Raw genomic sequence first — 14,299 nt, 5'->3', positions numbered from 1 at the left:
GTAAATATGGCATTTGTTTTTTTTATTTGTAATACATTTGCAAAAAATGTCTTGGCCTATTTTTTTTCTTTGTCATTATGGGGTAGTGTGTGTGTGTGTGTGTGTGTGTGTGTGTGTGTGGATTGATTGGGGGGGAATTATTTAATCCATTTTAGAATAAGGCTGTAACAAAATGTGGAAAAGGGAAGGGGTCTGAATACTTTACGAATGCACTGTGCGTCACATCTACATTTGTTTTATATGATACACGTGTATATGATGTCTACAGTCAAAATACTCATTATTCTCTGACCCCTGCACACCCCAAATGTTTTTATTTTTGCGTGTGAAATGATAGTAGTGTTTGTTTCGCACCTCTTGTTTATAATTTCATCCAGCTATGAAAATGGAAGATAATGGACTTGAATACACTGAGTATACAAACCATTGACAACCTCCCCCACCCTTTGCCCTCAGAACAGTCTCAATTTGTCGGGCATGGACTCTGCAAGGTGTTGAAAGCGTACCACAGGAATGCTGGCCCATGTTGACTCCAATGCTTCCCACAGTTGTCAAGTTGGCTGGATGTCCTTTGGGTGGTGGACCATTCTTGATACACACGGGAAACTGTTGAGCGTGAAAAACCCAGCAGCATTGCAGTTCTTGACACAAACCATGGCGCCTGGCACCTACCACCATACCCCGTTTAAAGGCACTTAAATATTTTGCTTGCCCATTCACCCTCCGATTGGCACACATACACAATCCATGTCTCAAGGCTTTAAAATTATTTAACCTCCTCCCCTTCATCAACACTGATTTGAATTGGAGTTAACAAGTGACATGAAGGGATCATGGCTTTCACGTGGTCAGTCTGTAATGGAAAGAGCCGTTCTTAATGTTTTGTAGATTCAGTGTATGCACAGGAATATTTGTTTTCGATGAATAATTTTTGTTTGTTATTGGAATCAAATAAAAGGTTTATTTAAAAAAATAAAAAAAAATGTGTATTGTGTTCCAGGCTGTGGCTCTACTGTGATCTGTCCATTTGTACTGTATTTACCATGGTAGGATTGCATTTCTATTTACTATTTCACTAAAAGGGCCGCATGTCTATCAAACTGAGAAAGGTGATGGACTTTGCCCCCTCTTCAGTCCTTCACCCACCAGTAAACCATTAACTAAGCCATAAAGCTTTTCAGTAGCAGGAATTACAGATACAGTTGGGCAGGCTTTGTGCTGCTGAATCACTGTTGTCATCTGGATACAGGAAGGAAGTCACTCATGCCTTTATCAGAAGTCATGTGCCTTTTTGGTTTTTAACAGGATGTTGTTTCATGATGTCATTAATCTGAAATTGGCATAAACAGGCATTTGAATTTAGCATTTTAAGCATTTTGGCCTTAAATGGTCATCTGGGATTCACTGTAGCTTTGGTGCTGGTGGGTTAGGATATTGATGTAACATAAAAAAAGAAAATGACCAAAGTCCACAAACGGTCACTGGGGAAAAAGCCAGAGACACTGTGTTAAGGTTTATAGATTAGGAGAGGAAGTCTTCTCATTTCCTCTTCCTCTAGACTCACTTTTCCCCATTTGTGATACTTGAAAAAATATGAGAATGGCCAATGTTTATGCTGCCGTCAGTGTCACAACAGTATTTAGCAAATTATCACCGCTGTCTTTTGCTCAGGAGATTCTCCTTTAAAAGTGCTTCCCAAATAGCACCCTGTTCCCTTTATAGGGGACTACTTTAGACCAGGGTGCATAGGACTATGGTCAAAAGTAGTGCACTATACATGTATAGGATATAGGTTGCCATTTGGGATGCGGCCTTAGTCATTTTGTCCGTAACTCTGTAGCAGTGTGCCCTTAACTGTGTATCACAGGGTTTGGTTCAATTCCATTTAAGTTCATTCAAAAGTCAAGAATTTAAAAGGTGCCGTTTTATTTTTGGTGTGAATTTCACTTCACTTGACAAAGTTTAAATGGGAATTGACCCTGGTGTATAATGCGATTGTGTGTTTGAGAAAGTGAACAGTAGTTTCTCTGTGAGTTTTAATGTGCTTCTTCCCAGTGTGTTCATGCGTAAGTTTGGACCAAAGTAGTGCAAGATATAGGGAATGAGGTGCCATTTGGGACGCAACCCATTAAACCCACAGTGCAGCTCTGGGGGAGAGTAGTAGGCCACGTGCAGAGGTGAGCATGTGTGCTCATAGTGGGAGATCGTTTTGAAGGGTCATTGATCCACCCGATACCCAAATCTCACCTCAGTGGGACCACAGCCTCTGTTCCAAAAAATACCCTTCACTTTCTCTTCTTCCATCTTACCTATTCCATAGCCAACCAGGGAAACAGACAACAGAGGATACAAAATACCACTCAACAGCACAGTAGACACTGCAACAAAGACCGAAAGTTCAAGTCATTCTCATCACAGAAACAGGTACATTGGTTTACTTTTCCATTTCTTTGTTTGAGTGATTGGTTTATACAGGATGGTGTAACAATCTTAGCAAATAATTAAATTCCTTGCTATTAGATTTCTCTAAACATTTTAGATGGATTGAGTTTAAATTGATCAATGTTATACACAATTGGACATTTTGAATTTAACTTTTGTTTGATTTGCTAAAGTGAAAACTTTAAATGTTCCTTCCATTCGATCACTTTACTAAAGATAGATTTAGTTCGTGACTTACAAATATATTTCCCCTGAAGCACTGATAGGTTCACACTACCCAGCTGGGGAAAAATGGTGAACCATGTCCCCATTACATGCTTTTGTGGTTGTAAACTAATTTTCTGGTTGAAAAGACATCAGTTTACAACCATCTGATGTTTGTTACAACCAGGTAAAGATGCCTTTTTCATGCCTTCAGAAAGTATTCATACCCCTTGACTTATTCCACATTTGGTTGTATTACAGCCTGAATTCAAAATGTATAAATATGTTTTTTCTTTCACATTGACATACAATATCCCATAATGACAAAGTGAAAACATGTTTTTTGAATTTTTAGCAAATGTATTGAAAATGAAATACAAAAATATCCAATTTACATAAATATTTACATCCCTTTGAATTGACACTCCAAATTGAACTTGGGTACATCCAATTTGCTTGGATCATCCTTGATGTCACTACAACTTGGAGTCCACCTGTGGCCAATTCAATTGTTTATACATGATTTAGAAAGAAACACACCTGTCTATATAAGTTCTGACAGTGCATGTCAGAGCAGGAACTATACCATGAACCCCAAGGAACTGGCCGTAGATCTACGAGAGAGAATTGTGATGAGACATAAAATAGAGTTGAAGTCAGAAGTTTACATACACTTAGGTTGGAGTCATTAAAACTTGTTTTTCAACCACTCCACAAATTTCTTGTTAATAAACTATAGTTTTGGCAAGTTGGTTAGGACATCTACTTTGTGCATGACAAGTAATTTTTCCAACAATTGTTTACAGACCGATTATTTCACTGTATCACAATTCCAGTGGGTCAGAAGTTTAAATACACTAAGTTAACTGTGCCTTTAAACAGCTTGGAACATTCCAGAAAATGATGTCATGGCTTTAGAAGCTTCTGATAGGCTAATTGACATTTGAGTCAATTGGAGGTGTACCTTCAAACTCGGTGCCTCTTTGCTTGACATCATGGGGAAATCAGCCAAGACCTCAGAAAAATAATTGTAGACCTCCACAAGTCTGGTTCATCCTTGGGAGCAATTTCCAAACGCCTGAAGGTACCACGTTCATCTGTACAAACAATAGTACGCAAGTATAAACACCATGGGACCACGCAGCTGTCATACCGCTCAGGAAGGAGACACGTTCTATCTCCTAGAGATTAACGTACTTTGGTGCGAAAAGTGCAAATCAATCCCAGAACAACAGCAAAGCACCTTGTGAAGATGCTGGAGGAAACAGGTACAAAAGTATCTATATCCACAGAAAAACAAGTCCAATATCGACATAACCTGAAAGGCCGCTCAGCAAGGAAGAAGCCACTGCTCCAAAACTGCCATAAAAAAGCCAGACTATGGTTTGCAACTGCACATGGGGACAAAGATTGTACTTTTTGGAGAAATGTCCTCTGGTCTGATGAAACAAAAATAGAACTGTTTGGCAATAATGACCATCGCCATGTTTGGAGGAAAAAAGGGGATGCTTGCAAGCCAAAGAACACCATCCCAACCGTGAAGCACAGGGATGGAAGCATCATGTTGTGGGGGTGCTTTGCTGCAGGAGGGACTGGTGCACTTCACAAAATAGATGGCATCATGAGGTAGAAAAAGTATGTGGATATATTGAAGCAACATCTCAAGACATCAGTCAGGAAGTTAAAGTTTGGTCGCAAATGGGTCTTCCAAATGGACAATGACCCCAAGCATACTTCCAAATTTGTGGCAAAATGGCTTGATGACAAAGTCAAGGTATTGGAGTGGCCACCCCAAAGGTCTGACCTCAAACCTATAGAAAATTTGTGGGCAGAACTGAAAAAGCGTGTGTGACCAAGGAGGCCTACAAACCTGACTCAGTTACACCAGCTCTGTCAGGAGGAATGGGACAAAATTCACCCAAATTATTGTGGGAAGGTTGTGGAAGGCTACCTGAAACATTTGACCCAAGTTAAACAATTTAAAGGCAATGCTACCAAATGCTAATTGAGTGTATGTAAACTTCTGACCCACTAGGAATGTGATGAAAGAAATAAAAGCTGAAATAAATCATTCACTCTACTATTATTCTGACATTTCACATTCTTAAAATAAAGTGGTGATCCTAACTGACCTAAGACAGGGAAGTTTTACTTGGATTAAATGTCAGGAATTGTGAAAAACTGAGTTTAAATGTATTTGGCTAAGGTGTATGTAAACTTCCGACTTGATCTGTATATCTGGGGACGGGTGTAAAACAATTTCTAGTGTTGAAAGTTTCTAAGAGCACAGTGGTCTCCATCATTGGGAAATGGGAAAAATATGGACTCTGCCTAGAGCTGGGCAAGAAGGACCTTGGTTAGGGAGGTGACCAAGAACCCAATGACCACTCTACAGAGTTCCTTGGCTGAGATGGGAGAACCTGCCAGAAGGACAACAGTCTCGGGCACAGATCGCACCGGGCTGTGAATGCGCACTGGCGACACAGTGCGCCTCAACGCATAACACGGTGCTTGCTTCGTCACTCGCTCCCCACGGTAAGCACGAGGAGTTGGCTCAGGTCTCCACCCTTACTCTGCCAATCTCCCCGTGTGCCCCCCCCCCCCCCCAATTTTTTTGGGGGGGGCTGCCTCTCGGGCTTCCGTCGTTACCGTGACTCCCTTGCTGCCTCCACCTGCTTCCCCGGCAGGCTGTTGTATCTCTCCAATACCTGCTCCCAAGTCCAGTCTATCCTTTCCTCCAACTCCTCCAGCGACCAGGATGCCATCTCCTCCCGGGCACGCTGCTTAATCCAGTCCTCCTGACCACGCTGCTTGGTCCTTTGGTGGTGGGTGATTCTGTCACGGCTGTCGTAGGAAGAAGAGGACCAAAATGCAGCGTGTGTCGTTCCACATTTTATTTATGCTGTAGAAACTACGCAATACATAAATACACTGAATGGAAAAAAAAAAAGTGACACAGAGATGAACACATACACAACTCAAAATGAATCACCCACAAAACCCAGGTGGAAAAACCCCTACTTAAGTATGATCTCCAATTAGAGACAATGAGGACCAGCTGCCTCTAATTGGAGATCATCCCAAACAAACCCCCAACATAGAAATACAAAACTAGAACCTAAACATAGAAATAGAAAACATAGAAGAAGAAAAACCCTGTCACGCCCTGACCTACTCTACCATAGAAAATAACATCTTTCTATGGTCAGGACGTGACATGGTGGCAGCATCATGCTATGGGGATGCTTTTCACCAGCAGGGATTGGGAGACTGGTAAGGATAGATGGGAACAATGAAGGGGGCCAAATACAGGCAAATCCTTGATGAGAACCTGCTTCAGTATGCAAACGACCTTAGCCTGGGGGGCAAGGTTTACGTTCCAACAGGACAATGACCCCAAGCATACAGCAAAATCAATGCTGGTATGGCTTCCAAACAATAATGCGAAAGTTCTTGAGTGGCTTAGTCAAAGCCCATACTTGAATCCCATTGAAAATCGGTGGAAAGACTTGAATGTAATTGTTCACCGCCACTCCCCAGAAAATCTGCAAGGAAGAAATGGGAGAAAATCCCCAAATCCAAATGTACAAAGCTGATACAGACACCCAAGACGACTCAAAGCTGTAATCACCTCAAAGGTGCTTCTGCAAAGTATTAACTCAGGGGTGTGAATACTTATGGAAATGTAATATTTCTGTATTTCAGTTTCAATAAATTTGCTAACATTTTTTTAAACATATTTTAACTTTGTCTTTATGGGGTATAGTGTGTAGATGGGTGAGTTTTTTTAATCCATTTTGAATTCAGGCTGTAAATCAAGGGGCATAAATATTTTCTGAAGGCACTGTATGTTGGTGGTTCAGATAACATGGTTTTAGCAACCAGGAAAATACTTTATCAAACCCCTTTTTTTTAAATATATTTTTATAGGACATATAAAGAAATACAAATGACAAATTGAACAGATACATCCTTTTATCCCCCTATACTTATTGAAACACCTCCCTCCCTTTAACAACAAAACAGCATACATACAAAAATGAAATAAATGTACGATTGGAAATAATAATATATAAATATACACATGCACACAAGTACACATATACAAACACAAAAATAAAAAATATCACAACATACTATCCCTTCCTACCCACACCCTCCCGTATCCCGTTGGCCAAAATTCTTACTCCTGATCAATAGAAGGCAACTGTTCAAAAAAGGAAATTAAAGGCTGCCATCTCAAGAAAAAGTTATCAGTACATCCTCTCAGAGTGTATATAATTTTTTCTAAGTGTTGAAAAGACAGATCTTTCAACCAGGATGATGCATTGGGAGGTTTGAAGGATTTCCAGTGAAGCAAGATCTGCTGGAGGGCTATAAGGGAGGCAAACGCTACAACGTCCGCTTTACTTTTAGTGAGACTGTAACAAAGATGGAACTCCAAATATAGCTATTAGAGGACGAGGCTGCAGGTCAATATCTAGAATTTTCGAGAGTATTAAGAGTGTGCTCCTAATCTCAGCTCGTTACCTGTATAAAAGACACCTGGGAGCCAGAAATCTTTCTGATTGAGAGGGGGTCAAATACTTATTTCCCTCATTAAAATGCAAATCAACTTATAACATTTTTGACATGCGTTTTTCTGGATTTTTTTGTTATTTTGTCTCTCACTGTTCAAATAAACCTACCATTAAAATTATAGACTGATCATTTCTTTGTCAGTGGGCAAACGTACAAAATCAGCAGGGGATCAAATACTTTTTTCCCTCACTGTATATGACATTATGCTGTCCTCTGAACTCTCTCAAATAAACAAAATCAAGACAGACTGAGGTAGTGAACTTGACCTTGCAGATAACTGGTGGGAGGAGGCCCTTCTAAGGGTGAAAGGGAGTGCTCCTAATCTCAGCTTGTTACCTGTATAAAAGACACCTGTCCACAGAAGCAATCAATCAATCAGATTCCAAACACTCCACCATGGCCAAGACCAAAGAGCTCTCCAAGGATGTCAGGGACAAGATTGTAGACCTACACAAGGCTGGAATGGGCTACAAGACCATCGCCAAGCAGCTTGGTGAGAAGGTGACAACAGTTGGTGCGATTATTCGCAAATGGAAGAAACACAAAAGAACTGTCAATCTCCCTGAGGCTCCATGCAAGATCTCACCTCGTGGAGTTGCAATGATCATGAGAACGGTGAGGAATCAGCCCAGAACTACACGGGAGGATCTTGTCAATGATCTCAAGGCAGCTGGGACCATAGTCACCAAGAAAACAATTGGTAACACACTACGCCATGAAGGACTGAAATCCTGCAGCGCCCGCAAGGTCCCCCTGCTCAAGAAAGCACATATACATGCTCATCTGAAGTTTTCCAATGAACATCTGAATGATTCAGAGGACAACTGTGTGAAAGTGTTGTGGTCAGATGAGACCCTAACCCTAACCCTAACCCGTCAAACATGGAGGTGGAAACATTATGCTTTGGGGGTGTTTTTCTGCTAAGGGGACAGGACAACTTCACCACATGAAAGGGACGATGGACGGGGCCATGTACCGTCAAATCTTGGGTGAGAACCTCCTTCCCTCATCCAGGGCATTGAAAATGGGTTGTGGATGGGTATTCCAGCATGACAATGACCCAAAACACACGGCCAAGACAACAAAGGAATGGCTCAAGAAGAAGCACATTAAGGTCCTGGAGTGGCCTAGCCAGTCTCCAGACCTTAATCCCATAGAAAATCTGTGGAGGGAGCTGAAGGTTCGAGTTGCCAAACGTCAGCCTCGAAACCTTAATGACTTGGAGAAGATCTGCAAAGAGGAGTGGAACAAAATCCCTCCTGAGATGTGTGCAAACCTGGTGGCCAACTACAAGAAACGTCTGACCTCTGATTGCCAACAAGGGTTTTGCCACCAAGTACTAAGTCATGTTTTGCAGAGGGGTCTAATACTTATTTCCCTCATTAAAATGCAAATCAATTTATAACATTTTTGACATGCATTTTTCTGGATTGTTTTGTTGTTATTTTCTCTCACTGTTCAAATAAACTTACCCTTAACATTATAGACTGAACATTTCTTTGTCAGTGGGCAAACGTACAAAATCAGCAGGAGATCAAATACTTTTTTCCTTCACTGTACAATATATCATAATGAAGACAGTGCAACCAGTTTTGCCTACTGGAATATAGTTAACACTACAATGTAGGTTCATAACTAATACATAACAAAAATAGTTTGTTGTGCCTTTTCTCTTCCCAGTAAATCAGTCAGCAAGACGGACCACCATGCTATTAGCTTTCCAGGTCCTGGGTCTGACTTTAGGGGTGATTGGCTGGTGTCTGGAGAACAGCTGCACTAGTTCCCATTCCTGGAGGGTACGCAGCCATTCTGGGGCTGTCACAACCAACAACTGGCAGTTCGAGGGCCTGTGGATGACCTGCGCAGCCACGTCCCTGGGCTCTATGCAGTGCCAGAGGTACAAGACTGTACTGGGGCTACCAGGTGAGAGACACATGCAGGGCTCAGTGCAATACTCACATGCAGTATTAAAGGGGCAATCTGTAGTTTAAACAACAACAAAATGGTATTGATAAACAGCTGAGAAATGGTGTTAGAGAAATGTAACCACTTTCAAATTCAAAGACAGAGCTATGGATTCAAGGACTGACCATCCAAACTGTAGTTTTAACCATGGTTTGAGGCTATATAGTCTGTTTGCAATTACATTGTTTAAAAAAAACATTTTGTGTTCTGATGGAGTATGACAGTTGAACTAAGCCGATGAGGCATTTATAATTTGTAGTCTTCAAAAAATCTATGGGTTTATGTTATTAATTTAAAAGTAAAAAATTTGATTACAGATTGCCCCGCCAGGATTTATTTTTCTATGATCAAATACAAATCTTTGAATGTTGTAAACATCTTCTTAGGTTATCACATAAACATACTTCCTTCCCTGGTAGATGCCTTCAAGTTCCAAAATGAGTAGTATGTATGCACGGACAGTAGTTTCTGGGCAAAAGCACTGTGTAAACATTGCAATTGGGGTTTTCGATTAAATTCCAGCCAAGAGTGACCCAGCAGTTAGATATCGGCTGCTGATTAAAATACTTGATGTAGTTTTACCCTTGTCTGAAGTGACTGTGCTGCTTTGATAATTGTCCATAAAACACAAATTCATCAAGAAACTGAGAAAAGATCTAAAGAAGTATTTACATAACAAAAGTATTGTGTAGATGAGACTGACAGAGTATCTGTGAAATCAATTATCGTAGGCCTGTAGTACGGTGTCCATATTAGGACAGCCAAAGTCTAAGCAGGACTTTTTGAAGCTGTTCTCATATTGACAACGTAGTACGGTAGTATTTTTTAGTTCCTTTCCTACGTGACTGTCATTTTCAACTGTCGACCACCACACTGAGGTATGCAGGCCATATGGTCTTAGTTTCAGGCCATGAAGGTAATAGGGGTTGTAAATCGCACAAGTATCATTGTATCATCGCTCAGTCAATCATTGACAGTCACACTGACCTTGGTTTCCTTTCATTGTGTGTATGTCAAATAAAATCTAATTTTATTGGTCACATACACATGGTTAGCAGATGTTAATGCGAGTGTAGCAAAATGCTTGTGCTTCTAGTTCCAACAGTGCAGTAATATCGAACAAATAATCTAACAATTCCCAACAACTACCTAATACACACAAATCTAACAAGTAATCTAACAATTCCTCAACAGCTACCTAATACACACAAATCTAAAGGGGTGAATGAGAATATGTACATAAATATATGGATGAGCAATGGCCATAGGCATTGCTCATCCAATGGCCATAGGCAATGTTACTGTATTTTATATCATGTGATATGAGTAATGTAAACATTACTTAAGTGGCATTGTTTAAAGTGACTAGTGATCCATTTATTAAAGTGTTCAGTGATTGGTCTCAATACAGTATATACATGTGATATGAGTAATGTAAGATATGTAGACATTATTTAGAGTGTGTGTGTGGGTGTGCCTCTACACTGCAACAGACTCCTAGATAACCACACATTCATAAGAATAAAGAACTGTAGTCAGAACCGTAGTCACCTCACCACCAAAGGTCGGAGTGCTTTCATTGATACAGAGAGATATTAAATGAGTATTGTCTAACCTGAGAATTCTAAGGAGACACCAATGGCAAACACCAATGGCAGGTACTGTATCTATTGTGAAACTCCTGATTTAATAGTTGAGAAAGTCAAACAGTGGGTCAGGATGGGTGTCATCGCTTTCGATGAACCAATCTAAACCAATTTCGATGAACCAATCTGTCATATTGTTTATCTCCTTAGACCACACCTAAGCTCTAAACCCTGGCCACCATCACCTTATAGGTGAAGCCTCTATGGTTTTTACACGCCTCTTATTGCTTTACAACCCCTGTGCATAGACTAAAGTTCTCTGCATTTGAAACAAGACAACAGACACCCAGCACATTGGAGACCGAGCAAGGACATACAACAATTTGCATATCTCGTGAGGCCATTTTCAATCATCCTGTGTGTCTGAGGGTTTCAACCTCAAGAGTAAGAAGCCTTTTCCCACACCTGTGTGTGTGTGTGTGTGCTCTGGGTGATCATGTCGACGGCAGTGGAACTAACTGGGTTTTTGTTGTGCGTGGCAAGCTGGCTGCTCACCGGCTCCTCACTAGCCAATGACTACTGGAAGGTGTCCTCGGTGTCTGGCAGTGTCATCGTATCCACACGCCAGTTCCAGAATCTATTTCATTCATGTGCCGAGAACAGCGCCGGCATTAGGAACTGCAAAGACTTTGAGTCTATGCTCGCTCTGCCTGGTAGGTACTAGACTGACTACTACTCCCAAACTGGACTAATAGATAATCTCCAAAACCTGTCCCAAACAATAAAGGCAAATTAAATTGACATCCCTGGTCAAAGGGAACTCTAAAGGGAAACGTTTCCTGCTCGTCTATGTCACTGGCCAACTGAAATGGTTAATGTTATGTGATGCGATTTTTCTGTGTAATGGTCAATCAATTACATACAACAACCTTAAATAGTCAGTTTCGTTAGATTCCTGATGTTGCCAAATTTTTTAAGAATAAGAGGAACACAATGTCTTTTCAATTGAGTGTCTCTTCGGCAAACATGAATGATCCATTTATTGGTACAGTTATGTCTCTTAGACACATCCTACATCCGAGTTAAAGCCTCCATTTGTGTGTTCTGTAGATGACAAACAGGAAGTTGATATCAGCCTTTAGCAGTGTCTAACAATTAAAAAAGGCCACCAGCACTCACTTGATAGCAGCAATTGAAGTCTGTTTATTTTCTTTAGGCAACATGTCCCACTAGTACACCCTGCAAACGTTTCTGCTATGCCTTCTTCTGTGTGTGTGTGTGTGTGTGTGTGTGTGTGTGTGTGTGTGTGTGTGTGTGTGTGTGTGTGTTAGACACGCAAGAGGATAGAGTTGAGCACATTTCCCTCCCTCTCCAAGTCTGTCTACTCAGGCTCTCAATCGATCCTATGTCTGTTGTTGACTGGAACTCTGTCGCTTCCTGTGTTCAGGCTACATACAGGCATGTCGAGCCCTGATGATCATCGCTCTGCTCCTGGGTCTAGCGTCCATCATTGTGTCAGTGCTGGGGCTGAAATGCACAAAGATCGGCAGCACTTCTGAACAGGCCAAGGGCAAAATCGCTCTGACAGGCGGAAGCTTGTTCATCTTATCAGGTGTGTCCCCAACTCCCAACTGCCAGCATCATCATCTTTATTCAGTTCTCCTCTAATCATAGTACCAATCTCTCTCTTTTTCTTCCCCTCTCTCCCCCCACCTCTCTTTCTTCTGCCGTTTATCAACCATCTCAATCTGCCTCTCCTGCAGGTCTTTCCACCTTGACTGCTGTGTCATGGTATGCTGCACGGGTGGTGCAGGAGTTCCATGATCCATTCTTTGCAGGAGTAAGGTGAATACACATCCCAAAAGCTGAAAGTACTGCCTGCAAATTGGCGTTCAAATTAGGGCCAGGAGTTTTTTCCGGTCACATCACTCAACCAATCAATTAAAACCATTTTCATAAAAACCTTTTATTGAAGGAATCATTCTGATTTGGACACACACACACACACACACACACACACACACACTTGATTCATTCTCTGTCCATTAGGTTTGAACTGGGTGCAGGTCTATACATGGGTTGGGGAGCTGCCTGTTTGGCCATTCTAGGTGGGGTCATGCTCTGCTGTTCCTGTAAGAGGGGTCCATCAGTACCAACCACAGGGTGAGTAATTGCATCCACAAAGTTGAGTCCCTATATAGTGCACTATAGGGCTCTGGTCCATTTGGGATGCAACCAAAGACACTTCCTACTCCCAAAGTTATTGGCAAGCTAACCATTATCCTACCAAAACCATGGTCTTGGTTGAAAAAAGTGAGGACAACACTATCTCAGGTCTCAAGGCAGGTGATAGGCTAGCCAACACTAGTTAGCTAGCGATTTCCCATCTGTTACATGAGCTAGTCAAATAAATCATTGTTGTCCAATCTATTGTACCCTACTTGTCTTACAGGGGATATTCATACAACTACTCCAAAACAAGTGGTGGACAAAAGATCTACAGGGCAGAAAATGTGTCAGAGTCTGGGAGTTCAAAAGCTTATGTTTAAAGCAGTTTAAAATGTGTTTTTTTTCTTCAATCTAATTGTTTGTTTGTCTGTTTCCATTTGTTTCTTCACCAAAGTGTGAATTTACTGGTTTGAATTTGCCATTATATATTTTTGTTGTCTTGAGTCACTGTGAATATTAATGCAATGTTTATTACTTTAAAATGTATTGAAAATAAAAACATTGCTCTGTTGATGATTATTGTTCTATTGATATTGGATATCCAAATGAATGGAAAATATAAGCTATGCCACAACTCCAAATGAATGGAAAAGATACCCACTGGGCACAGACGTCTAATCCACATTGGTTTAACAAATTTCATTGAAATGACGTGGAAACAACGTTGATTCAACCAGTGTGTCGCCAGTGTGTAAGAATCAAATACAGTACTTACCTGAATTTTATAGTCAATCCTGTGATTCGAAACTGACTACAGCCTTATGTTCAAGTAATGTCTTGTGATCGCTCAGCTCCCAGCTGGACATTTAAATAAATACTCCACTCAAAATAAAAACAATTAAAATTCTGTTATTTACTATTTAACATTTCATCTGATATGTGTCTAACCCAGATACTTGGGTCAGAATCTGTTGTACAAATCTACAGTTGGACTGCTTCAGACAAGGTAAAATAATTGGCTAATGTAACCGGCGTCACTGTGCTAAATTATCTGTTTCACTTCCTCCCTCAAGTTGCCTCTGACTGGGCTTGAACCACACTCTTAGGAAAAAAAAGGTTATTTAGAGTTCTAGATAGAACCTTTTGGTTATTTGGTAAAAATTAAAGAACTCTTTTCAGAAAAAGTTTCAATCCTTAAGGTTCTATAATAAAAAATGTTTGAACATCACTGTCCACCAACTGCCATTTAACCAGCGTGACCACTGTCTGGTTTCAGAAGACTGTTGTTGAAAATACCAATAAGCATTCCAAAATGTTTTATGGTAAGCAAAGTAGATTTTTTAATTGAAATA

At 40.8% G+C, this 14,299-nt stretch overlaps 1 protein-coding gene across 2 annotated transcripts; it reads left to right on the top strand.

Moving 5' to 3' along the window:
* Positions 1-2,172: 2,172 nt before the first annotated feature.
* Positions 2,173-13,702, top strand: LOC115205818 (claudin-10). Of its 2 annotated transcripts, XM_029772163.1 has the most exons (6): positions 2,173-2,424; positions 8,908-9,150; positions 12,226-12,390; positions 12,542-12,623; positions 12,828-12,941; positions 13,231-13,702. In XM_029772163.1, exons 2-6 carry the CDS (start codon positions 8,934-8,936, stop codon positions 13,325-13,327), a joined length of 675 nt encoding a protein of 224 aa, XP_029628023.1. In that variant the 5' UTR covers positions 2,173-2,424; positions 8,908-8,933; the 3' UTR covers positions 13,328-13,702. The 2 variants fall into 2 exon arrangements, with proteins under 2 accessions (XP_029628023.1, XP_029628024.1); XM_029772164.1 differs by lacking the exons at positions 2,173-2,424; positions 8,908-9,150 and adding an exon at positions 10,733-11,491.
* Positions 13,703-14,299: the final 597 nt, after the last annotated feature.

This window comes from Salmo trutta, chromosome 13 (genome assembly GCF_901001165.1).
Source record: "Salmo trutta chromosome 13, fSalTru1.1, whole genome shotgun sequence".
In the NCBI taxonomy this organism is placed as follows: domain Eukaryota; kingdom Metazoa; phylum Chordata; class Actinopteri; order Salmoniformes; family Salmonidae; genus Salmo; species Salmo trutta.
Note: the sequence above shows the minus strand (reverse complement) of the source record. Positions and strands in the feature narration are given on the sequence as shown.